The sequence below is a fragment of the Eptesicus fuscus genome, chromosome 16 (assembly GCF_027574615.1).
Source record: "Eptesicus fuscus isolate TK198812 chromosome 16, DD_ASM_mEF_20220401, whole genome shotgun sequence".
In the NCBI taxonomy this organism is placed as follows: Eukaryota; Metazoa; Chordata; class Mammalia; order Chiroptera; family Vespertilionidae; genus Eptesicus; species Eptesicus fuscus.
This window is the reverse complement of record NC_072488.1, coordinates 9701116-9727358: the sequence shown is the minus strand read 5'-3', so window position 1 is coordinate 9727358 and position 26243 is coordinate 9701116. Positions and strand designations below refer to the sequence as shown.

Here is a 26243-nt window from a genome sequence, read left to right as displayed (position 1 = left end):
CCCAGCCCTGGCCAGTTTGGCTCAGTGGATAGAGTGTCGGGCTGTGAGCTGAAAGGTCCCGGGTTCGATTCTGGTCAAGGGCTTGTACTTCGGTTGCAGGCTTGATCCCTGGCCCTGGTCGGGGCTCATGTGGGAGGCAACCCATCGATGTGTCTCTCCCACATCAATGTTTTTCTCTCTGTCTCTCCCCCTCCCTTCCACTCTCTCTAGGAATCACTGGAAAAATATCCTCGGGTGAGGATTAACAGCAACAAAAAGGCAGCTCCCAGCAGCTGGGGGCGATGAGAGGGAGGAACCGGGAGGTCTGGCCGCCTGCAGCTGACCCGGGGGTGGACCGTCCATCTGTCTCTGCAGCACCTCGCTCCCAGCTCCACCCCCATCACGGGCCTTTGCTCCACGCCAGGCTGCGGGGGGGCTGAGATGGATGGCCCGAACCTCGGAGAGGTGTGCCTGGGGCAGGAACCCAGGAGCAGGTGGGAGGGCCCAGGAAAGCTGATGGCCGTCAGCTTTGGAAAGGAGATGATGATTGACACGCTTGCAAATCACAACCGTCAGAACCTGTGTCTCCCCAACATCAACCAACAAACCCCTTTTGGGGCGTCCCTCTGCCTCAGACTGGCGCCTGGACCTGCCACAGTGCGGGAGCTGCAGGGTGGGAATGAGTCTGGAGGAGACTGGAGGCAGGACCACGCTAGGCATCCTGGAGGCCAGGGAGGCCTCGGTGCGGGGAGGGAGGGAGGGAGGGAGGAGGCACAGGGGCAGTGTGGGACCAGGTGGCGGTGGCACCTGTGCGGCTACACTGGTTCCCAGGGGTCCTCCCATGTGGGAGCAAGGCAGCTCCATCCTGAGGGCCTCCAGCAGGGCTTTCTGGCCCCGAGACCCCGCTGGGGTGTGCTCGGTGTCCTGGGACTCAGGTGCCCCTGGGCCCCTGCCCCCCCTTCCTCCTGCCTGGATCCGGCCCTGACTGCTCCAGCTGCCCGCTCCCAGGGACTCGCCTTCCTGCGTCCCGTGTGCGGCGGTTGCCCTCCACCTTCCCAGTAACCAGAGCATGGGTGCTCCTCCTGCTGGTCGGAGCTCAGGGGAGCTCCGGGTGCCCTGGCTCGGGCACACTCTCTCCCCGAAGGGCCCTGACGTTGTGCCCCGGGCCCTGTGACCTCTTGGGCAGCTGGGGTCCCCTGCCGGTGGAATGCCAGCCCTGGAGAACCAGGGGCCTGATTTTGCATCTCTCACCCCTCCCTTCGCCTGTCTGCCGCCCCCCGGGGAGCAGTTCCAGCCTCCCTGGGGCCGGGCCTACGGGCAGCCCGGCCTCCTCTACCTTCCTGCCTCCTTGCCCAGACGCCCGGGCGGGGCGGGGCTGGAGGGAAGGAGGGGCAGGCCTCACCTGTGCGCGGGACGCAGGGTCCTTCTTGATCCACTTGATGACCGTCTCGTACACCAGCTCCTCGGCCTTGGTGTTGAGGCTGTCGTTGGAGATGTAGGCGATGAAGTCGTCCTTGGCGATGCCGAGAATCTCCTCCTGGGCCGCCACCTCGGGGAAGATCTGCAGCGCGAAGGCCTTGGCCATGTGGTAGAGCTCGCTGCACTGCATGGCCTCCGCCATGGCCAGCACCCCCAGGCAGTTGCTGGCCGTCAGCTGCTTCTCTGGGGGCAAGAACACGTGACCACTGACCACGGGGCCCTGGGTGGGTGCCACCTGTGCCCGCTGCCTGTCCCTCTGGGTCCTTTTCTGAGCCCATGGCCTTGGGACCTGCCTCCAGCATCCAGGGTCCCCAGGAGCCCACTTCCTGTGTCCACGCCCAGGGTTTCCCTCTGCCCCGCCCCCCGCTGACTGTCCCAGGGCCTCCCTCTGCTCCTGCGGGTCCCAGCAGAAGACTGTGAGGCACAGAGCTTCCTCACTGCCTGTGGGCCACGGGGCAGGGGTGGGGGGTCGCACCAGAGGCCTGCGGTGTCTCCCATAAGTGTGAAGGGCATGCCTGGGGTCACACACTCCTACTTCAGAGTCATGGGAGCAGTAACACCCCGTCTATGCCCACCCACCATCGCCCACAGGCCTCAGTCCACCCCACCGACCTGTAGACCTGGCTCAGCCTGGTCACTCCCCTGAGATCCCACGAATGGTTATTCTAGCCTCCAAGTGTCTGGGTCCCAGGACACCCATACTTTTGGGAGCCTAACTCTGAGGCTGTGGTTCCTGGCCCTTCTAGATTGCTCTATCCCCCTCCCCGCCGACCCCCCGTGGTCTCCTGTCCCTAGGCTCAGCCCTAGTTCTCTGGCTGCACTCCACGCTCAGGCCACGGATTCTGGTGACTCAACCCTACCTCACCCTCTCCCTGCTCTCCCCCAAGCCCGGCAGCTCCAAACCGTAGAATAAGTGTGTTCTCTGGCTGGGGGTCCCCGACACTCAGATCCCCAGCCTGGACAGCAGGTCTGCGTGTCCAAGAGACAGTCCACATAGACCTGTGTGGCCATCCCACACGTTAGAGGGGTATAAAGTGTGTGGCTCCTTGTTCCGTGTTTAGAGGGCAGGGCTGGGAGGCCAGGGCCCAGGCTCCCCATGAACGAACCATCCCATGACCCCCGTGGCCCCGCTTGTCCTCACAAAGCTGCCCGGGCCTGGGGGAGCGATGCAGGGGCCCCCTCTGTCCATGCTGGTGAGCAAAGGCCTTTGCATCGAGTTACCCGAATTATCATCTTAAAACGGCTCTGTGAACGGCAGCTGCACCTGCAGTGGGGAGCACACACAGCCCTCCCCCCTAAACCCTTGCGGGTGTGAATTTCCCCCCATCATCCCCGTTTCCCCATGAGACGGGCGCTCCCGGCTCACCCAGGAAGGACACGCAGACTCTGCAGAAGGTGTGGAACTGGAACTTGCTGGCCGCCTCCAGCAGCGTCTTGGCGTTGGCCGAGTCGATGACCAGGGAGCCCGTGTACACGAACTCCAGCAGCAGCTCCAGGACGTCCGCCTGCAGGTTGGACAGGACGAGCTCCAGCTTCTCCCGGCCGCTCTGGCCGCCGTCTTGCACCGACCTAGGCACAGAGACCAGGTGTCCTCACCTGCCGCCCGCGGCCGCGGCCGCTCCTCACAGGGCTAGGGCTCCCTGCATGCCTCGGTCACGCCCTGCGCTTTAGGGACACGGCAAGGACACACCTGAACCTAACGACCTCACACGGGATCTGAAAGAGAAGAGTCTGGCCAGAGGCGCCCAGAGAGAACAGAAAGCCCTGCTTATCACTACTCGGCATGTCCATGCAAAAAAAAAGGTGCAAATCAAAAAGCATGAGCTGAGGATGGGGACGAGGACCAGGACTGGCCTCAAAGGGAAACAATACGGAGCGGCCCGCTGCTGGCCCGGCGTCTCCGCCAACGCGGCCAGCAGGCCCCGGGCCTGGGGCCCGTCTGCCTCCCGAGGGAGAGTCTCCAGCGTGACCCAGGCTCCCAGCGGGCTGCGCTCACAGCCCATGCGGAGACGGCCTCCAGCACCCCGAGACTGAGGGCCCCACGCTGCCCCGGACGCTCACTCCAACCCCGCCTCTTTCCAAAAGCATATTGTTTCCTTTTAGGCACGAGGAGGGAGCCCTTCATGACATTGCTTTGAAACTGAGGACGAGACGAGACAGACGGACAGAATGGTTAGAGCTGGGAGGAGGGGAGGGGGGGAACAACCAAGGACTTCCGCCACAGACAGCCAGCAGCCATGACCTGGGACCTGGCCCGGGGCGGGGCCCTCCTGCCACATGGAACACGGGGTCAGAGGTCAGAGTGGCCTGCGTGTGGAGTGTGCATCGGGCTTGTGAACTGGGGGGAGCAGGGGAGGGACACAAATATATAAATATGTTTATATCTGGTGTCTACAGGAATACAAAGCCATCGAAAAGGCTCCTAAGGCCTGGCAGCCGCACCCTAAAGCCGGACCTGGAAGGAAACAGATAAGATGAAGCAAAAGTCACAGCGGTACAGAAAGAAACACCGGGAGCAGTGAGGCAGGAGGCAGGTGTCTCACAGGCGATCGGCTTGGCACCCGTCTCAGCCGCCCTGGCCAGACCCCCCGCTCCCCGAGCCTAGGTCTGCCGGGGCTGGGTTCAGCCGCGGTCCTGGGAAATGACCTCTCCACAACCGCACCCCCCCCCCCTGAGGTGGCCAGGGGCCAAGAGTCTCCTGCCTGGTCCCTTGGGTGCCCCGTGGCTGGCAGTAGGGTATGGAGTGTCCAGCAAGCGAGCAGGCTCTCCCCAGGAGGCCGCCTCCTGTTAGCAGGGAGCTCGGGGACCTGGGTGCCGCAGGGCTGTCCCTCACGGGCACAGCCGTAACCTCTCTGGCTCCTCTTCTGCAAAGCAAGAGGCTGAACTGGGTGAGGGCTGGAGTCCCGTGGGGACACCCTTCCCACGAGGCTGCTGCTCTACCCGCGGCGCCTGCAAGGCCTCCACCAGAGGACTCTCTCCGGGTGGGCACTGGCCACCAGGGCCATGAGCACACAGATGTGGCCTGGCAGGGACAGGGGCAGCTGTCCTGCACACACAGTCCTCCCCGCTGCCTGAGCACGTGTCCAGGGCTCCCCTCCCCACAGAATGGCTCCCCCACAGGGGCCTGCAGCCCGGCAGCTGAGAGGGGAAGGCATGCTACACAGAGGCTGAGCAGAGCCCCTTCCCAAACCCTCAGGTGTACAGTGTGTGCAACTTCGCCAGGGACAGCCACCTAGCCTTCTGCTGTTGGGCTGGATGTCCAGGCCGGGGCGACTTGGCTAAGTCTAAACATAGTTCATCATGTGATCGCGCGAAACCACAGAAATCCTGATCACCCCAGGTCATCTGGTCAACCTCTTACTCTCAGTCTTTGCTGCCTCCGCCTTCCGTCCTACACGCGCCGGTCTGGCCCGCCCTCCTCATGCCCTTGGTGCTTGCGGAGGTCACCCTGGGCCACAGCCAGGGCCAGGCCGACGAGGCCACAGCAGGTCCGCTCACCTTCTCCCAAGGCCCCAGCCACTGTGTCTCCTCCTCTGGCCAGCCCTCCTGCCTATGAGTCCTCAGCAGAGGAGCTCCAACTCAGTGACCTGCTGAGTGGGACTTCAGAATGCATACGCATGTGTACACACACACACACACACACACACACACACACGTACACGCATATGCACGCACTGAAATGCATGTGACATGTGGTCCTGAGAACCCCAAGATCACCTGTGAGGAGGGGTGTTGAGCAGATGGAAGGTCAGTGGAGCCTGTGGCTGCAAGTGAGCGAGGGGTGTAATGGGACCAGCAGGCTTCACTCGTGGGGAGATGCTGGTCTGGCCTAGAGTCTGAGCCAGGGAGAGGGCTGGGGACCACAGGGGTTGCATGGAGGCACACGGGATGTCCGCCATCACAGGTGCTGTCCAGGGTTGGAGAGCACCACTCTCCCTCTGGCCTAAGCTGTGGCTCTGCTCCTCCAGGCACCCGGTGGGGGGCACCCCTGGGAAGGAGGGGGCCACTGGGCAAAGGATCTTCGGGGAGTGGCTGGAGGCCCCTGGGACCCGATGCCAGACACGGGCATTCCACTCAGCCACAGAGGAATACTTGGGTCCTGAGGACTTTGGCAGCTCACCCAGGCCCTGGCCCACCCACGGTGACTTGGGGAGGGCCTGGCTCACCTCATTCTGCCAGCATCTGAGATGTGTGAGTCTCTCCTTTTGTTATCTGGCTTTCCAGATTCACCTGTGTATTCCACCAGGAAAGAGGCACACTGCCACCCACAGATGCCCCGCTTCACCGGGAAGGAGAGGAGAGGCGCCCGGCTTGACTATTGCGTTGAAGTCTAGCGGGTGCCCCTACGTCCAGGGTCTGTGCCACTCAGGTCCTGTCAGCGTCCCCTGGGGAGGGAGACGGACGAGAAGCCCGGAGCCTGTCCATCCATTTTCATTCCATGGGAACAGAGCCTACATAGTTCAGTGTGTCACTGCTCTGTGGCTTGGGAGGTAGCGGGCCAGGTCTCTGTCCTATCGGTGTGAGGAGGAGGCATCTCTTCCCTGAGGCTGCGCATTTCCTCCCTCTGGACCCGGGGAGCGTGGTGGGGAAGTGCTGGCAGGGAGAGGGGTACCTCTGCTGTCTCCAAAGACGAAGGGTCCTCTCTGACGGGCCTGCAGCCTGTCGGGCCAGTGAGTGCAGCGGGCTCCAACCCTCCCTGAGCCTCCTCGCAGCCAGGGAGCCGGTGAGGGAACCGCTCCTCCAGGGCCTGCTCACCGGGGTAGAGAAATGGCTCTGGACTTGGGAGGCTGCAACCCCAGCACCCCCCTAGGTCTATTCTGCTCAAAATATCCTCCTGCCTTCCCCAAGCCCGGGGCGCTCCTCCACGGAATCCTCCGGCTTTTCCCTCTGGCCTGGATACAGGCCAGGCGTGCTCATTATGCAGCACTGGCCTTCACATTCGCCTAAGACAAAGCCACAGCCCCTTTCCTGCAGGGCTGTCACGGGAACTCTGGGGCTACAGAGGGGTGCTGAGGCCGGGCCAGCATGCTCGGCACAGGCTCTGAGCTTCCCGGCGGCCTCAGGTGCTCTTCTCCACAAGGCCTCACTCCGGAGGACTCAGCCCCCTCGCAGGGGCGGGAGGGAGTGCCTGTGACTTAGGCACCTGTCCCAGGTGGGTGTGTCCACCTCGGGAAGATGCTGTGGCCACTTACAAGTGTTTCTAATAGATGTGCGAGCACACGCACGCGCGCACGCACACACACACGCACACACACACACACACACACACCCATCTGCACACGCTCTGCATCCCTTTTTCTTGCACGCCTATCCACAGTACCAGCCCTGAGGTTTCACTCTCCTTCCTCACAGACTCGGTGCACAAATAAACACGACACTTTGTGCTTCTCTGGATTCGCATGAGCGCTGGAGTCAGGCCTCTATTTGAATCCCAGATCTATCGGCTATACAACTTCTCTGGGCCTCAGTTTCCTCATCTGTAAAATGGGGATACGCATGGCACCTGCTCCTCGGGTTAGTGGGAGGATTTCCAGGATGACATGCGACACCTCTACCAGCCTCCTGTGGGCTGGTCTTGCCCTCATCTGAGGAGGAAGACGATTAGGGAACTAAATAAGGGAAGGCCGAGGGAAAGAAGCTGCGGCAGCTTACCCAAAGGGGTGACCATGTGAAGAAAGAGCATGTGGACAAAGTGGGGGTCAGCCTGGAGCCTGGGCCTGGAGGATAGGGGCTCCGGGCAGCTGAGCTGAAGGGGAGCTGGTCACTGGTTGGGAGAGGCTGCTCTGAGACCCGCCCTCCGCCTCGCAGTCTGAGTATCCTCTTCACAAACACAAATCTGACCATGACACCCCCAGGCCTGAAACAGAGCCCTGTGACCTGGCTCCTGCCCCCCTCGCCCCTGCATAGGCCTCATCCCCTCCACGCTCACCTCCAACTTGGCATCGCAGCTGCAGGGAGTCACCTGCTGTCCTGGGCCTCACGCTCGCTCCTCTCCCGGCGGTCCCACTGTCTGCCTGGCCAATCCCATTCTTGGTTCAAAACCCACGCCAGATCCCCCCCCCCCGCCTCGCCCGACAGAATGAGCACCAGGCTGCGAGCCTCTGGACCTCCCCGTCTGCGTCACCTGCTCTGCCTGCCACTCGCCTGCTCTCCAGCTTCTCCCCGCCAGACCCTGGGCTCCCGGGCGGCACAGCCCATCTTGTCTGGGGTTCCGTGTGAGGCCTGTCACCGGGAGGGGCCCTGCTGGTGTGCGGAGCCAAGAGCAGGAGTGACTTGGCATCCCTGCGTCTGTCCTGTGGCTCCTGGTGAGTGTCCGCACCGGGGTCACCCGCAATGGTGACCTGTGCCCATGGTGAGGACAGGGAAGCCACGTGTAAAATGGCTACAAATGAACATTTCCATCTTCAAGCGCAGGGGCTCCTCTGGTCTCTGCTTCGGCCCCCCCCTCCTCCCTGAGGGGCCCTCCTGTCTCCCCAGACCTCAGACCGCTCTGGGCTCTATCCACCTGACCTCCCTTCCTCCGTGACCTTGACCTTCTCACGTCTAGTGCTTGTACTTGGGAAGCCCCTCCAGGCTGGCACTGCTCACCCCCTTGCTGTCACCTGGGATGTCAGGGCTGGAGAGAAGCCCGGACATCATTTGAACCAACCTCTTCCTTTACAGAGGAGAAAACCCAATGCCCGAGAGAGAGGCTGTGGCGTGCCGGGGTCAGAGGACAAGTGGCAGAGTCACGTGTAGCACCCAGGTCTCCTAGCTCCCACGGAGGGGCCCTCTCTCCTCCAGCATCGACGCCGCCCAAGTTCTCCCACCTTCAGGTGGGCAGCCCCTCCCCACTGCTCCTCACAGCCCCTACAAGTCCAGGTCCTAGCCCAGGAGTCAGGGCCTGTCTGCCCATCCCATCTCACGTCATACCCCCTCTCTGGGAAGGCCATCTCCCCCTCCTCAATGCTCATGATTGTCTCTGTTCTCAACTTTTCACTCCAGCCAACCCATCCCTTGCCTAGAACATTCTAGAACATTCTAGAACATTCCAGAACATTCCTTGCAGTCCGGAACATTCCAGACAACCCATCCCTTGCCTGGAATGTTCTTCCTCCTCCTTTTTGGCCTGTCCCAGAAGCCTTCACTACTTTGGGTTTCCACCCAAGGGTGTCTTCTCGGCTACGTGCACGAGTTTGGTTCTCCAGGTAAGATCTCTGAACACAGTCAAAGGGTTCCTGTGCTTCTCTTGCCCACATCTTTCTAACCTAGGGCTGGGCCTTCGCTCAGTGCCAGCCTGCCTCTGCAGCCTGCCCCTGTGTTCTCCAGCTGGTCTGGAGCAGGACCAAGGCCCGAGGATGCCACACCTGCCATTCAGCAGCCAGGAGACATCCCTGCTCGTTCCAGAATTTGCCAAGAGTCGAAGCACAAAGACCCGCCTTGGCCTGGAGAAGCCGCTGGACAGGCCCCTTCACCCCAGCTCACGCCCCTGACCCCTGTGCTCAGACAGAGAGAACCCAGGCAGCGGGGGCGGGAGACCCAAGCTGCCCCCGAGACGGGAAGTCACCGAGACCCTGCCCCTTCCAGCGCGGCTGGGGCCCGCGCGGCCGGGCAGGGCTTTGCACGCCGGGCAGCTCAGCTCTAAGTGAAAGGACACAACGGATTGGGAAGGAGATGCCAGCCAGTGTGCCATCCTGAAACAAAACACAGTCGCTCTGGGATTAGTTGGCAAGTCCAAACACAGCGTTGGGAAGCAAGCAGAGGTCCTGTCCTCCCACTCTGAGCACAGTCCCGGCTCAGCGTCCGCCCCGGAGGCTGCAAGGCAAAAGGGGCAGCGGCATTAATCTGCTGATGGGTGAGAGAGGAGTGTGACCCGGGCTGGCCCCCCGCTGCTCTCCCTCACTAAGGAGCTGGAAGGTGGCCCCTGACTTCTTTGCAAGGGTACGAAGCAGACAAATTAAAAAAAAAAATCAACATAATGGAAAAAGAAAAAGATGCTCATGCACCATTAAGACTCATTCAGGTAGAAATAGCCGGGGCAGAGGGCAGGTGGGGAGGGAGCAAACGCTGAGAGAGACCGTGTTTAGGACACACCTGGTCTGGGCTCAGACAGCGCCCGTTTAGGCTCCGTGTGCAAGTATCAGGACATGCAGCGCGCACGAGGCTTTGGCTACAAGCCTCATCTCCCCGACTCAGGCTGCAGACAAGCGGCCCCTTGGGTGCCTCCTGCTCCTCAGCGGGGGCGGGGCTGGTCGATGTGCTTTTCTGGCATTAAGTTCACCATCGACAGCAGTACCCGTGCTGGCCGAGGGGGGGCAGTGTGCAGTGGTCCCTTGACGTGGGGTCTACAGTCCTCCTAATCTCAGGGAGGGCTTGTGAGCCACTGAGAACTCGAGCTCCTCCTCGGGGCCGGGCAGGGGTGTGGTCTACGGCTGGCTGGCGGAGGAGGCCCCGGGTGACCAGCAAAGCTGAGTGGGGGCGGGCGGGGGGCAGTGGCTGCTCTGAGGCTGCGTGTGAGAGGGCGCTGGGGAGGGGAAGGGGAGGAGAGATGGCTACTGGCTCTGTGACAGGGAGTCACACTTCAGGAACCTGCAAGAGAGGGGAGGAGAAAAGCGACACAAAAGCGTCCTACAAAGGAACAGACCCGACCACAGCTGGAAGGAAGGCAAACCTTTGAATCAGGTCCTTGAAATACAAGCTGCAGGAAGCTAGAACATTTTGGTGGACTTCAAACTCTCTGCCTTCAACAACAATTTTCAGGTCTGTAAAGGCTTTCGCTCTGCGCTGCTGGTTCAATTCCTTCAACATTTCTGCAGAACAGAGAAGACAGACAGGGCCAGGTTCCCATTAAGAGTTTTTTTTTTTTTTTAAATTTTAAATTAAAAAAAAAATTAATTTTTTCCCAAGACGTAGAGAAATAGGAAAATACTTGATACTGTTTCTTGGCAAGACTGGCTCAACACGGACAGTCAGAAGTCACAAACATAATGCATAGACAAGCGGCAGCCGGAGGGGCCACAGGACCCAGGGACCACAACTTTCAAAAGCAATAAAACCAAACAAAAAAAAAAACAAATACAAAAAATATATATATAAATAAATCAAACCCAGAAACTGAGAGTCCGGGGAAGAGTCCCGCCGTGACATTGGGAACACAGAGTACGGTATCACAGACAGTTAGGAACTGCGTGTCGCTACGCAACAAGGTCTCCGAATGCCAATGAGTGCCGATGGGCTTGGTGCCAAGCAAAGCATGGCATTGCGATGTGGGATGGGCTGGGATGGCTCACAGGAATAGAAACCACAGAACCTGCAAAAACAGCGTCCCTTGTTAGACACTCGGCCGTGGCTGGGAGAGCTTTTTGGGGGTGGGGGGTGGTGCATGAAGGGAAGGGTGGAGGGGGGACCTGGGGAGCAAGCCAGGGGCCGAGACTGTCTGCCCCTGCTCCCACCTCTGGGGCCCTGCAGGGCTCCCACCCTCGCCTGGGGCTTCAGCACGGGGAAGAGAGGAGTGTGACAGCCCTCCCGGATGCACACCTACCTTTGCCTGGTGTCTTGGCCCTGGGGCTGGCACAGAGAGTGCCCCAGGCCCATGGGCTCCGAACAGGGGGCGGTCAGAGCCTCTCCCAGACCCATCTCCAGGCTCAGAAGGGGGAAGGAGGAGAGGCTGACCACCACTCGGCTTACTTTCTATAACCTCTTGCATTTGCAAAGGTTAGGGCCTCGCCTTGCCCGCCTGCCCCTGAAGCCCCTGGCATTGCTGGTAGCTGGACATCAGAGGCCCCGATGCTGCGTCCAGAATGACGTAGACTGTTGTCAGGCAGGTTACGTCCTTTGGCAGGTGAATGCGAGAAGGTGGTCTGCGAAACTGAGCCCTGTCCGCTAAGCTGCTCCCAGCAGCCCAGACCTCCAGGTCTAGGCGGAGCCCTGGCCGGCTACTCATCTGTCCACACGGGCGGCATTGGCTGCTGCCACGATGCCCTGCTGAGCCCAGCGCTGCCTCTGACACCTGAATCCCCCTGGAGAAGCCCCCCGCGCGCCCCGAGCCTCTGGTTCTCCATCTGTGAAATGGGGGTGCAGGCTCCACTCTATTCCCAGAACCTGGTGAAGATCAGATACTCAAGGGCCCGGGGCTTGAGGTCAGGCAGGCTCTTCCTGGTGAGGCCACCCTGGCCTCTGGCTGCCGAGGACCACGGAAGACGGTGAGCACACCCATGCGGGGGACCGAGGTGTGGGGGCAATGCCCCCCCACATCCCCACATCTGGCCAGGCTGGCGTCGCAGCGGGCCACCTGCAGGGGGCGCTGCTGAGGCCTCTGGAAGGCTGCTCGCAGGTGTGCTCAGAAGGGTGGAGTGGAGGGCATGGAGGTGCTGGGGGCAGATACAGGGGAACGGCGGCCTGGGAGGGGTGGGGATGCGACGGGTGGGCAGGCAGGGTATGATCGCAAGAGCCTTTTGAAGGGACTCAAGTTTAACCTCTGGGCACCAGGGAGCCTCCAGGGACCCGGGCAGGGAGTGACAAGGTTAGGCCTGGGCTTCAGACACATCACTCTGGCAGCCACGTTAGAGGCAGGACAGGGAGGGACAGCTGGGGGCAAGAAGCTGGGCCTCGAAGTCAGGCCTGGGAGGACCTGAACTCTGCCTCCCATCGGCCGCGTGACCTCGGGAAAGTGAATCAACACCCCTATCAGCTGCTGACACGCAGAAATGCCTAAGGAATACCTGGTAGGCTCATTGTTATTGTTGATGGTGGTGATGGCTCCATAATCCAAGTGAGAACTGACAGAGGCCTGAATTCTAAGTCACAGGAGGACAGAGCAAGCCGAGCACGGAGGCTGTGGATGCTGTGGCCCTCAGAGATGGAGCGGGCGGGAAGGGAGGGGGTGATGAGTTTAGTTTTGGGGTCAGGGTTAGGGCCTGTGGGATACGGGGGTTGGAGGGTGCAGGAGGCGGAGGCTGGGCCCGGGCTGGAGGCAAGGTCTGTGGGCACCTGCGGCGTGAGCACACGGCCTGGGCGTGGAGAGACAGCTCAGGGAGACTGCAGGTCAGGCGGGGTTAAGGCTGAGTGGCTATGCTCACACATCAGCTTTCAAAAGCGCCACCAACTGAACTCACACCCGAACCCTGAGCCAGGTGGGCGATGCCATCTCTGGAGTGGAGCAGCGTGCGGGGAGGAGCTCTGGGCTGGAATGCCAAAGACCCGGACGCTGTTCTCATCCCAAGGTCACCACTAATTGGCTGTGTGACCCTGGGCACGCTGCCCCAGCTTTCGGGGCCTCAGTCCCCTCAAGCACCGAGGGGACCTGCTCCGTGGCCCCCGGTCGTCACACTGCCGTGAGTGACAGATGCAGCCGCGCACGCCTGCTGAGCCCACCCTGCTCGGGGAGCCGGGAACACACAGCCGCACGCAGCCTGCCGCTCCCTCTGGGCCCGAGGCATCCCGATTGCTTGGGGAGATTTTACTCCTACACCGAGGTCCCAGCCCCAGCAGCCGTGCCTCCTCCTGGGGAATTCCGGGAGGATCCGGAAGGTGCTTAGGGATCAGGTCACCGTGGCGGCGGGCGCGGTCTGCTCCCAGGATGCAGAAGCCTGGATGGAATAGCTGGATTCCTCCGTTTCAGAAGAATTTTTCCATTTATGGAAGTGCTCACCAGGGGATTCCTTCTCACAGCAGGGCCCCACGCGCATTCTCAGTATCGATCAGAGGATCTGTGCTCATGGCCGCCGGCCCAGCGCCCAGCGGGGAGGCGGCATTCTGGGGCATCGCGACCTGGGATTTACAGGAGGAAGCCAGCACCAGCTCTGGGCACAAGCTGCCCTCCTGCCCACCCCCTGTCTCAACAAAGGACAACCCCTTAATGTCTCGGGGCTTGGGGGACTGTGGGCTCCTGGGACGCCACCCAGCCGCTGTGCCCAGGTGGGGTGGTCTGCAGGCCCGGGCGGAGCCTGGCCAGCGCTGGGGCATCGGAGTGCACTCCGCCAGCACCTAGCACCCAGCACCCAGCACCCAGCAGCCGTAGAATCCGCTGCCCCACCTGTGGGATGGGATGCGCTCCACAATCCGGCCATCAGCCGCTGCTTCAACACCCCCACCCCCACCGCGTCCACTCCAGGGCGGCCCTTCTCTCCCCACTGAAGCCTCCCCAGGCAGGGCCCCTCCAGGCCTTCACTCATCTCCCCGCCCCTCTGCCCAGATCTGTCTGCCTCCCGCCTTCTTCTGGCCAATTACCACGTGTTCTTCAACACCCCTACGGTGCTATTCCGTCCCCTCGTCCTCCGCCCTCCTCGGCAGGCTCCCCCAGCACCCTGTGCTCGCCTTTAGAGCGTCCTATGTGCTGCAATGATTTATTTACATGCCTCCTACACGCCATGGTATTTTCTTTATATATTTTTTTTATCTTCAACACATAGCACAGGGTCTGGCATATATATATATATATATATACACACACACACATACAGTGTACGTGACAGATTGAAAACATTCTTTGCAGCCTCTCCCAGCAAGGGGTGGAGTCCATCTCCCCACCCTATGAATTTTGACGGGCCCCGTGACTTGTTTCGGACCATAGAATATGTGCGTGGGTGCGAGCCATGGCCTCAAAGGGCTTTGCTTGCTTTTGCTCATTCTCTTGGGACCCCGGCCACCACCACCATCTGAACAAGTGTGGGCTGGTCTGCTGGGGGCAGAGAGACCTTGTGGAGCAGAGATGAGCCAGCCCTCCCCACCGTCCAGCACCAGCCGAGCCCAACCCAAACTGCAAACCAGATCATCCCCTAAATACGTGGTGGTTGCTTTAAGCCACTAAATCTTGGAGCTGGCAGTTAAGCACAAGAGCCAGCTGCATGGGAAGCAGGAATAACTGGGCTCCAGAGCCCAGAGAGCTTTCTCTGGGCCCGTTTCTCCTTTGCTAGTTCAGTGGGAAGCTAATTATTATTATTTATTTATTTTTATTATCATTTTTAAAGTTGCGATACATTTTGCCATCTTAACCATTTTTGTGTGTACATGGTGTTCAGTAGTGTTAAGTACATTTCCACTGTTGTGCAATCAATTTCCAGAAGTATTTTTATCTTGCAAAACTGAAACTCTGTACCTATCAACCCTCCCCTGTCCCCCATCCCCCTCTCGCCCCAGTCGCTGGCGGCCACCATTCTACTCTCTGTGTCTATGAACTCAACTACCCTAAGGCACCTCGTCACATATGTGGGGTCGTACAATACCTGTCTTTTTGGAACTGGCTTATTTCACTGAGCACAATGTCCTCAGGGCTCGCCCATGTTGTAGCATGTATCAAAAGCTCCTTCCTTTTTAAAGCTGAATATTATCCCACTGCATGTACGTGACACATTTTATTTATCCACTCATCTGCTTTTGGCTAATTCTTAACTCCAGTTACGGGCCGCTCTGCACCCCCCAGCTAAAGCCCTACTGTACGTGGGGAGGGTAACCGGGCTCCTCGGACCCAGCAGCTCGAGGCATCGGAGGGAAAGGGGACGCCGGGGCGGGTCGGCCTGGGCTGGAAGCTTTGTCTAGAGGCAGGCGAGGCCACCAACGGCACAGATGAAGGTGCAGCCAAACTTGTGCATATTTTTCACCAAACGGCACAAGTGATTTGTCAGAGACTAATGGGCTCTTTGCAGCCGGGCTGGAAGGGCTGTCGGAGGTGGTAATAAAGAGGAAGCGATGTCAAATATTAAAAGGCAACGAATTCCAGCGGCTTCGCGGCAGAGAAGTCCATTAAATCAGAGCCCCGAGAAAGGTTGTGCGGCCAAACAATTTTTTTTCAGAGCTCAAGTAAGGACCCAGCCAGGTGATAAATGCTCCCGATTCCATTGGTACTTATGACACATATTTGATAAAAGACCGGAAAAAAATTATAAACTCAGAGCAGTTGTGAAATATACTGAGAAAGCCCAGCGAGGGCCGTGTCACGCGTGCCCAGGGGATAATTCATCCGGCAGCGGAGGAGCTCGACGCCTGCAGACACTGTGGGGACAAATGGTGGCTTTGCACAAACACAGCCTCCTGCGGCTGCTGCTCAGTGGGGACCCGGCGGCTGGGAGCACTCAGAGAGCAGACAAGCCCCAAGCCGAAAGCCTCCTCCTCCTCCTCCTCTTCTTCTTCCTCCAGCTGATCAGATCACACACAGCTCGCCTCCTCTCTGCATTGGACTCAGAATTGACCTTGAGGGCCAGCTGGGCTCCAGCTTCCGGGTAAGATGGACTCAAACAGCCGGAGCACCTCGAATCCAGCCCATGCGGGAGGGCAGTGTCCCTACAGGGCCGTCCCACCAGCCCAAGCCCCACGCGGGCAGACCCGCCCAGGAAATGGGTCGTCCAGAGCGGGGGGCTTCCGGAGAAGACTCAGACTTCCTGCCTGTCCAGCGTTTTATGGAAGACACCTTCTGTTGTCCAACACAAGACCTATTTCTTTTGTTGTTGTTAACCCTCACCCAGGGATATTTCCCCATTGTTTGTAGAGAGAGTGGAAGGGAGGGGGAGAGACAGAGAGAAACACCCATGTGAGAGAGACACATCGATTGGTTGCCTCCTGCATGTGCCCCGACTGGGGCTGGGGATTGAGCCTGCAACCAAGGTACGGGCCCTTGACCAGAATCAAACCCGGGACCCTTCAGTCCTCGGGCCAAAGCTCTATCCATTGAGCAACCCTGGCTAGGGCAACAAGACCTATTTCTTAAGCAGTGAAATTTGGCACCAAAGGTCCTTTCTGTCTCTGCGGCCCCTGACCCAGGGCTTCATACTGGTGGGCGCTTGATGTGTGTCTGCTGGGTGGAACTGGAGAGTACCTCCCAGTTGGAGCATCCTCACCCCCTCCAAGATGATATAAAGGTCATTTCAGATTTTCCTAAAAAATATGTGGAACCCTCACAAAACCAACAGAAACATCACCTTCTCTTTCCCTGGGTTTGTGCTCCTGTCTCCTAGACCCGAGGACTGACCGGAAGCAGCTGCCAGCCTGGCCTTGTTAGGGTTGGCACAGAATCGCCATGATGCCCCTGTGACCTTGAGCAGGGCTGTCTCCTTATCTAGAGGCCCACCCCGTCAAGGAACAGCTGGTCCCATATTCCTGAACTCCTCGCCATCGGCACGTAGAGCCTTCTGTGACCTGTTGCCACCTTTGTTCACAGCTTCCTCTTCTAGTCACATCCCCTCGCCTCCCTCTAAGCTCTAAGCTCACACCCAGCCTCTCCTATTCCTTCCCGTTGGTAGTTTCTTTTTCTGTCCCTTTGGCCAAGTCTTCCCCAACACCATTCCTTAGGGTCCACCCATCCCTCAAACCTCAGCTTACATGCTATCCTAGAAGAGCGCTTACTGAGTTCCTGGTCACAGACCGCTCCTCTGGTCCCGCACGATCTTGCTGATGCTCCAATTACAGTAGGTATCTCTGGCCGTTATTTCTAGAGGAATGTCTGTTTGCCTCCTTTCGAGGCCGTAACCTCCTGGCGGGCTTGTCTCTCTGGCCTCCTGAGCACCTGGCATCATGTTTTGCACAAAAAGTTCCCTTCTGATTAGAATTCGGGGTGGGCTGCAGACCAGATGCAGACGTGTTCTTTGTGGGTTAAGAATAACTTCCCCAAAAGATGATCCAACAGAGCCGCCTGCAGTGTCACAGTTGTGTGAGTTAGATGGAAAGAATGCAAAAATCATGCCTCCTCCCTCTCCCCCTTGCTCACCCCCGCCTCCCCCTCCCCGCCCCCCGCTTACTTCAGGAGACACCAGTGGGATCAATGGCGATGATCTCACAACTTGTATGCCAATCGATGGCTGCTGAAGCATCATTAAGTTCACTGTCTGGGTCCTCGCCGGGAAGGGATTTACCTATTCTTCAGCTCCAGGGGCTTTGAAGAGCCCTGAATGGTCCTCCTGGGAAAGGCTGGCCACCTCCCAGCTCTGTTGAGCACAGGTGCAGCCCTCAGCCCTCAGGGGATGCGGGGGAACTATGCAGAATAGGAGCCTTCATGTGCAGTGGCCGGAGAGAGGTGGTTCTCTCACTCTCCAGGTGCCCAGCTGCCTGAATGGTAAGATTTGTCCAAACACAAGCCAATAACGGGTCACCTTCACTGACAGCTCTTGCCCTGTGGGGGCAGAGTGGGAGTCGAAGAGGATGGTCTTTTGCGTGGGGAGGATGGGGGAAGAGAGAGGGCAGAGAGTTAGGACCCTGGCAGCAGCTCAGGGAGCCTGGCCAGAGGGTGGTCACTGCTGAGGTGGGGGCTGACCCTTGGCTGATCAGGGAAGGCCACTGGGCATACCCCGAGGCTGCAGCTGGAGGGACATGCCCTGGTTGGGTTGACACTAGCAGCTCTTAGTCCTTTCTGTCCCTAGGAAAGAAGCGTCCACCTGGCTCCTTCCCCTACTTAGAGGATGGAGGTCCAGGGGGTGATGGGAATATCCCGAGCAGGAGAGGAGGAACATTCCATGGGGGTCAGGGCTAAGAGATTTTGGGAGAAGGTCAGCGCTTGGGAGAGTTGGGCGAGGAGTGAGGTCCAGACCAGTGTGCAGAGAGCTCTGCAGGGAGCTGGGGTTCTAGGGTGACATGCTGGAGCTGGGAGGCTGGTGTTCCGTGAACTAAACATCTAAGTGAGTGAAGTCAGGATCCTAAGAGCTCCGTGGGGACCAGAAGCCTGAAGGTGGGCGTCAGCAGGGCCAGGTGGGAGGCCAAGGCAGCTGGGCTGGGAGCAGCTGGGGGAGAGGGGCTTTGGAGGGAAGGCAGCCCTACAGTCACCCCGTGATGTAGGTGACCCCTCGGGGGCTAGAACTGGGCCTTAGGACCAGGGGAGGATGAGACTTGTGTCTGGCCCCAGGGGTTGAATCTGATGTCTGAGGTTGTGGTGGCGGGGGAGGGGGAGCTCACTCCTCACTCCTCCCTCTGGGTTCTCCCATTGCCCTGTGCTCCATGAAGCTGTGTCCTGCCTCCAGTACCTTTACACAGATTGCTTCTTTCCTTGGAGGGTGGGCCCTTGGAGGGTGGTGGGTGGTTCTTGGCTGGAGGGACTAGAGTCAAGAAGCCAGGAGAGAGTTGGGTGTGTGTGTGGGGGGGAGGGACACACACACACACACACACACAGACACACACACACACACACACACACACACACACACACACACACACACACACACACACACGTTCAGCACCTCGGAGAGCTCCGAGTGCCCAGGTGACTGGGCAGAAAGCAGGGTGGGCTCTAGAGAAGTTAGAGGTTAGGGGTGCCCTGGAGAGGCGTCTGAGTCCACAGCTGAATGGAGCTGAGGGGTGGGTCCCCTCTCAGAGGCAGACTCTGAGACCCCAAGCTCTGGGAAAACTAGAGGCAGCGTGTGTCTGTCTGGCCCATGCGTTTATGCATTAAACGGGCCTTTGTCTCCTGTGTGCTAGGCCCTGGGTGGGGTTCCGGGGACACGTGAGTGGAGGTGTTCGCAGAACCGGGGAACTCATGGTTTGATGGGGGACACACTGGCTGTGACGCCGAGTGAGGAGCGTTTTACTGGGCAGGCACTGGGCAGAGGCGTGCAGGGGGCATGGTGGGCTCTGCTCCGTGGGGCTCAGGGCGGCTCCACGGGGGGGAGGTTTAGGGAACATTCAGAAGGTAAGTAGGAGCTCACCAGGGGGGCTGGAGGTGTGAATGACAGGGGTGTGTGTATGTTGGAGTGTGTGGCGTGTGTAAGTGTGTGGGTGTGAATGTACGCTGTGTGTGAGCATGTATGATGCCTGTGTACTAGCGTATGTGTGGTGTGTGAGTGAGCAACCGGGAGAGGAGAAGCCACAGAGAAAGGCAGGCCCATATCCGATTGTGAAAGAAACGCACCCGCCTGTGGTTTTCATCCCACAGGAGACTGGGGGCCACCGGTATGTTTTACAGGAGAGCGTGAGGGTCAGGTTTGTCTCTTACACGCAAAGAGGCTGCTCAGAATCAACCCGTCTCTCTCATGTTCCTCCTCCCCGCCCCCCCCGCCCCCCCCCGCGTACTCCTTCCCCCTTTGCACACCATCAGGCACCCCTTTCTTCTGCGCTGCTCTCTGCTGGTCCAACCATTCTGGGCCCCTTCTCTGAATCTCCCGGGTACGCAGTCAACCGGCCAAGCACATTTGTCAGGTGTCTGCAAGGGGTAAGGCTCTGGGCTGAGAGCTGGGGAGGGGAGTGGGCTGCAGAGGAGAGGGAGGCAGAGCCGAGCACATAAATCAATAGCTTTAAAGGATTTGTAAGAATTAGTGAACCGGAGCTGGGCGTACAATCAGTTCAGTTACCCAGGTAAAGAGGGAAGTGAGATGGAAATCCCAGATGCCACGCTAACGGCAGCTCAGAGCACTGCAAATCCCATCGCAGGAGAGACGCACGGCCGGAGGATGGGGTGAGGGGGAGGAGCGATCCTGAGGGCCTGCGTGTGTGTGTGTGTGTGTGTGTGTGTGTGTCGGGGGGTAGGTACCCTCTCTGTTTCATTTGTACCCTCTACAGTCTCTTGGGTGGGTGGCTGTCTGCTCTTGAGTCCCTGTCTGTGCCCACCCCTCCTGCCAGGCCCGGCCAGAGTCAGGACTGGGGCAACACATTACCTCCTGCCATTCCAGAAAGCCTAGGCCTAGTTTTAGATGTTCGTACTGCAAGTGGCCCTTAATCATGCAAGTAATCGCCATGCTTATTCTGGAAGATTAGAAAATCCTGATGAGGAAAAAAGAAAGAGGGAGCCACCTGCAAGGTCAGAGGGTCAGGTCTGCCTTACAGCGTCAGCCGCGGCCTCGGCATCCCACCCAGGAAGGAACCACGGCACCAGGGAGGAGCCATACACTCACCTACCAGCCATCATGTCCTGCCAGCTGCCCTGCCCCACACTGGCCGGCCCCATCATGTCCTGCAGCAGCCCGTGGAGGAGGCACCCAGTCCCCGTCCCAGGGCGCCCCTAAGGGTCACAGGTGGGCTCGCCTGACACACTCCCTTCCCATCCCCCTTCGACTCTGCCTCCTGTCTTCCAGCGCAGGCCTCTCCCCGCCAAGCCCTCCCTGCTCGATGTGGGATCTTTGCTGGCTGAGTTCTGTCTCGGGTTGGACTGTGAGCTCTGGTGAGGTAGATATGCCACCTCCCACTCCCCGTGTGCCCAGAGCCTGGAGCAGCCTCTGGTACCCACAGGAGGGTCCCAGGGTGGCCCTCGGTGCTGGGATCCAAGCAATAACAGATGGTCTGGGACCCGACGCAGGAGGGGCAGGCCCGTTGGGCACATTGGCCGTGCTCCCTGGCCTTATGGATCGATTTCCCAGACACGGGATCTTTCACGTGTTCCCATTATTTCAGCTGAGCTGCGGCTTTAATGATACCCCTCTGCGCCCAGTCACTTCCCCACACTTATTCAGCCTGACAGTCTATTTTTCTGGGGAAGCTGAACCCATTAGGCTCTATAATCAAGCCAGGGCACTGTTTTTACAAACTCTCATTGGAAGTAATTACCCGAGAGGAGCCGGGCGGCACAGGGGGGGGGGGGGGCGGCCGGGCCTGCATCTCGGCTGCAGCCCGGGTTGTGGGGCCCATCTGCTCAGGGTGGACCCTGCGGCCACCTGCCACGGTGCTCAGAGGCTGACTGAGGTGGGCCCGTGGGGCGGCTCCACCCCTGCGTGGACACCCACTCCAGTCCTGCACAGGGTGCAGGCGCGAGGAGGCCGAGCACCAGCTCCCGCTCTCTTGGCACGATGTGCGATTAGACACTCTCTGGGGGACAATTACTCCGGAGGGAAGCGAGGGGGGTGGGGGGAACGTGGAGGGCAGCACGCAGGCTGCGCTTTGCCCAGGCTGTTCCCTTGGTCTGGAATATGCTCCTCTTCCTCATCCAGAAACGCCCCCGCTCCACCCCTCACTCTAGTCCCACCTGTCCGGCCCTGGGCCTGTGGCTTGCTCCAGGGCCCCAGCGCCAAGCACCAGAGGGGAGATGGAGGGCGTCTGCCGATTGAGTGAATGGCTTTGGCCAAAAAGGACAAGGAAACACAGAGTTCCTCCCGGACTCGGGTGTGGAGACACTGTGCCCGGCCACGTGGGGGGCCCTGACCCACTGGGCTGCTGTCCCCTGTGACGACACAGAATCTGACGGACAGTCCTGCTCAGCTCCAGCCACAGCCTCCAGCGGGACCGAGAGGTGGGGAGGCACTGCTGGGCCTGGCCCAGGAGCTGTCTCTGCCACCACGTGCTGGGCCTTCCGCCCGGCTCTGCCTCGGAGGTGAATTATGGCGCCCATTTGGTGCCAGGGTCCTTTGGGGAGAGGAAGCCAACGCCAGGCTCCCGGAGCTCCTACAGATCTACTGCGGGCTCAGGATGACTCTCTCTTGGGGTGAATGTTGTCTCTGGTGGGTGGGGGTGAGGGGACCTCAATGGGATGGGGGGGACCTGGCTGGGTAGCTGCAGCCCCATCCCCAGAGGACTGCCACCAGGCCCTGTGGAGGGCCGGGGAGAAGGCTCTCCCAGCACAGCGGACCTGGGGCTTGGGAGCGTCTGCAAACCAGGCCATGGGCCTCCCCGAGACCCTAGGAATGACCCCAGGGGTCCCAGCAAAGTAGGATCCCGAAAGGAATGGACTGGGCCCCCTGAGCTCCCTCTGCAGGTCCTTAAAGCAACACTCCCCTCCTTTCCCAGCCCCTGCAGGCCGATGTCCCGGGAGCCTGTGCCCTGTTAGCAAGACCGGCGCCACCTGCCCTGAGCGGCACCGGTGAGTGTGATGCAGCCGTGCCGCGGGGGAGCCAGGAGATGCCCATCTCTCGGGTAGGCCTGGGGAGGGGGAAGTACTGGCCTTTGGTCACTGCTCAGAAAGGCTCTCAAAAGCAGAGCCTGGGTCTGACCGGTCCCTGTACCTCAGGGCCGGGCACAGCTTCTGTCCCCGACCAGGTGGCAGGTAACGTTCCCAGATCTCCAGCATTCTCCTCCCGGGCAGCACCCGCCAGGGAAGGGAAAGGCCTGCGAGCCCTAGCGCTGGGCTCCCTCCCAGCCTGCGAGAGGAGCGGAGGGCGGTGGGCAGGCCCAGGCAGGCTGGCTCTGGGGCACCCGGTGTCCCCCGGGCCGGGATACTCCTCCAGGCATCTGGACAGTGGTGGACTCATCAGCTTGGAAGTCATCTGGAAGGAGAAAGGACCGCGTGCCTCAGCCAGAACAGAACCCAGGCCCCACCCTGGAGCGCTCAGTACTCCTCGGGGCTGACGACCGGCAGCCTCGGTGAAGTTCAGGGTGACCTGGGAGGCAGGGCCAGAAGGAGCAGCCAGTTCCGCATGGATGACACGCTACAGGGATGGCGGTGAAGGGGCACGGTGACCTTTGACTGAGAGCCCGCAGTGTGTGGTTTGGCCCTGCCCTTCACATGCCTCACTGGACTTGTTTTGAGTGTCTGGTACCTATGAGGGAGGCGAGGGAGGAGCCCAGTCTCCACGTGCAGGCCAAGGGATGGTTTGGTCTGACCTGGGCCTGCCCTACGGTATCAATTTGCAACCTTGGCTTATGCATCAGACTTGTCTGGAAGCTTCAAAAACCAAACCAAACCAAACAATGCTGCCGTCTGGGCCCCACCCCAGAGCTTCCGATTCAATGGTACGGGGGCGACTGAGGCACCGGGATTTCTAGAAGCTCCCCAGGAAATTTTAATGCTCAGCAAAGTTTGAGAACCTCCGGTCTCATGGCCACAGTGCTGCTGTTGTTTTAGTCCCAAAGTGTCCAGATCCGTGCTCCGAGCTCAAAGAAATTTACTGAGAAAAATAAAGTTAAATTAAGGAACGACAGCTTAAGGTGCCAGCAATTTATGCAAATGAATGCAAATAAATACACACTTCCATACATATGTTTATGCAAATATTCTTGTGGTCCTTGCAAATCACTCACCCGCCTGCAAGCAGCTGCCTGCGGTTTCTCGGTGAGAACCCTGGGCAGGGTGCCCGGGTTAATGACAGGTGGTATCACCACCTCTCAGAACAGACGTCTCTATTAGCAAGTTCATCACACAAGTCCCCCAGGAAACTGCTCACCGAGCCCCGCTTGGTGTCCCAAACCCCCTTCCCTACTTGCTCAGGCCTCGGGGCTCACTCAAGGCCACAGGCCAGAGAGGGACAGGAGCAGCTGTCGGTGGGCGCTCCAAGGCCAGCAGGGCTGTGGGCAGAGAGTGGGGACCTGGCAACTGCCAGGGGCCTGATAGCTGCTGGAGGACAGGTCAGATGGCCAAGCCAGACTGCCTTTAACTCGGTGCCAGGCTGTGTGGGCTGGCCCGTGGCTGGGCGCTCAACCCCACTCAGACAGGGTGCCCCCCGTGTGCTGTGTGCCTGACCAGATCCTACAGCTCGCTTACATGCCCCCAGGGGGAGACGCTGGGTGTGAGAAGAGAACGTCCCCAGGCAGAGGAGAGCCCGCCCCACCGAGCACGGTCCCTCCACGGAAGCTCATCGCGGCTTCGGCACCGGTTTGCAAGCCCTTCTCCCAGGGTTTGTGGAACTGTTACGGCCGCTGGATCGTCAGGACACCCTTGCTTTACAGCCTCGAAGGGTTGCAGGTTTGATTCTAGGTGGAGGGCACGTACCTGGGTTGCAGGTTCGATCCCTGGCCCTGGTCTGGGTACTTGTGGGAGGCAACTAATCAATGTTTCTCTTTCTCTCTCTCTCTCTCTCTCTCTCTCTCTCGTCCCCCCTCCTTCCCTCCCTTCTACTCTCTAAAAATAAATGGGAAAATATCCTTGGGTGAGGATTAACAAAAATGAAACAAAAAAAGAATGAGTCCGTTCCGCAACACACTGACCTTGGCCCGGCTCCCTGAGAAGGACGGAGAGGAGCTGAAACCTCACTGCCCCCTTCCTGCAGCTCAGTGCTCGCCGCAGTGTCCGCCCCCAGGAGCATCCTAGGGTGGAGGGAGTCCCCCAAGCGGGACTGGGATGTGACGCGGAAGCTCAGCCTGAGAACTGGGCCTGGCGCTTTGGGGCCCTAGCTCAGCCTCCCTGGACAGCCTTCTTTCTCAGGCTGTTGGCTGATGGAAGGAAAGTGTTTCCTCCTCAACAACCGGGCCTCGTGGCCCTCCGCAGCTGCCCTGCGGCTTCATGCACAGCTTGGGCGGGGGAGCATGGTTTGTGCCCAACAGGGTGCTCACCTCTGGGAGGGCGGCTGTAGACAGAGTCCCCTCCCAGGGACCCAGAGCACAGCCCACGATGGGACAGGCCTCCCTCGGCAATGAGGCCCATTTGCCCGAGCACAGCTCTCACTCGTGCCTGGCGGTGGGAGGTGGCGGAGGGGTATCTGGCCACGATGGAAACCCAGTGGCTGGTGCTGCAGTGGGTGCCAGGAGTCAGCTCAGGTATGATTCATGTCTCAGCAAACACCCGTGACAGCGACCCCTCCATCAAGCACAAACATTTGAGCCCCCGGTGACAAGCCATCAGTCCGAGCCTGAGGCGCCTTGGGATTCCAGTCCAATGGGGGGAAGTCCACCATGTTGTGCTGGGAGACGAAACTTGACCTCGCAGCCCTCAAGGGCCGCGCCTCATTTTGGCTGGCTCAACTTTTCAAGTGGGACCGAGCTCCCAGATTCGGAGGGTTCTCTGCCAGAGTCCCCGCGGGCTCCAGCTCAGCTACCCCGGGCCCTGGAGAGCACCACCTCCCTGCGCCTGCTTCACTCTTGCTGGCTCCAATCAAGCTTCTAAAGGGCAATTTTATTCGTTAATGATTGCAGCTGACCCTTCACTTCCTCGCTCTTCTGGGCTGTTTGGGAGATTCCCAGGGGCTCCAGTCCCTCAGGCTGTGTAATAAGGGACAGAGAAGAGAAAGGCATCTCCTGGGGTGGCGGGGGGTGGGGGGGAAGTGGGGGGCAGGGAGAGTGACCAGCCCCAGAGCCTCCCTGGCTGGCTGGCCGGCCCTGGGCCTGGCCAATGAGTCTGCGGGCTGCTGTCTTGAGCGATCAGCCTTTGCCCACATGCTGACCCTCAGGCAGGTGAGCATGGCATTTCCAGGGCTTCCCTCCCTTGTTGGAAACTAGGTGAGCGGTGAAGAGAGGGCACAGGGGGTTCACTTCCTTGGTCAACTGGATTGGCCAAGCCGAGACGGTGAGGAAACACCCGCCCCCTTCTCCCCGCTCCGGGATGTATTGTGAGACCGTCTCACTCAGGACCCAGGGAGCCAGGACGGGTCACCCAGAATCTCGATCCCAGAACCAGCGTAGAGACCAGCACAAACCCAGGATTTATGTCTGGAGCCCAGAACTTAAAATTTAGAACCTAAAGCCCAGCCAGACCTGGACGCAGAGGCTAGATCCCTGATTTAGAAAACCTGGCGCTCAGACAGCTGCACTAAATTCTGAGGACCCTCTGGCCCCAAGCGTGCTGCAAAGTTCCTGAGCTGCCGGCAGCCCTGTGACTGGCACCTGACAGCGTGCAGAGTATTAATTATGGCCAGAGCTTTTCACCACGCCATAAAAAGCCCTTTAAACGGGTCCGACGGGAGGTGATTAATTCTATTAAGTGGCATTATGGATCTTCCTATCTGTTGCTTTCATAAACACGGTTGTAGGCGGGATGTTTTATCGTGGGCATAAAAATGTCCCACATTACAATGCATAAGCACCTATTGATGTTATATTTCTCTGCTGTGCCGGGCGCCCCAGTCCCCCGACCACTCCGCAAAGAAACTACACGTCTTCATAATTTATGCTGCGAGTTTTAACCAGGCTTATCAATGGCAGCTTTTTGAGCTTTCTCTTTCGGCCACACAATAGATCATAGTAAAAATGCACCGACAAGCGATGTGTCCGTTTGATTTTTTCCACCTGAATCAGCAGCCCAAACTCCAGACACAGCAGTT

The 26243-nt window shown here is 59.5% G+C and overlaps 1 protein-coding gene across 1 annotated transcript in view; it reads right to left on the bottom strand.

Annotated features, from left to right (window-relative positions):
• The window catches only part of KLHL29 (kelch like family member 29), a 267899-nt gene that overhangs the window by 8565 nt on the left and 233091 nt on the right, over positions 1-26243 (bottom strand). Inside the window, exons 6-8 of the mRNA XM_054728446.1 lie at positions 10109-10247; positions 2825-3027; positions 1382-1641 (exon numbers count right to left, since the gene is read on the bottom strand). Of these exons, the coding sequence (XP_054584421.1) occupies positions 1382-1641; positions 2825-3027; positions 10109-10247 (602 nt within the window). The remainder of the gene's footprint in view (positions 1-1381; positions 1642-2824; positions 3028-10108; positions 10248-26243) is intronic.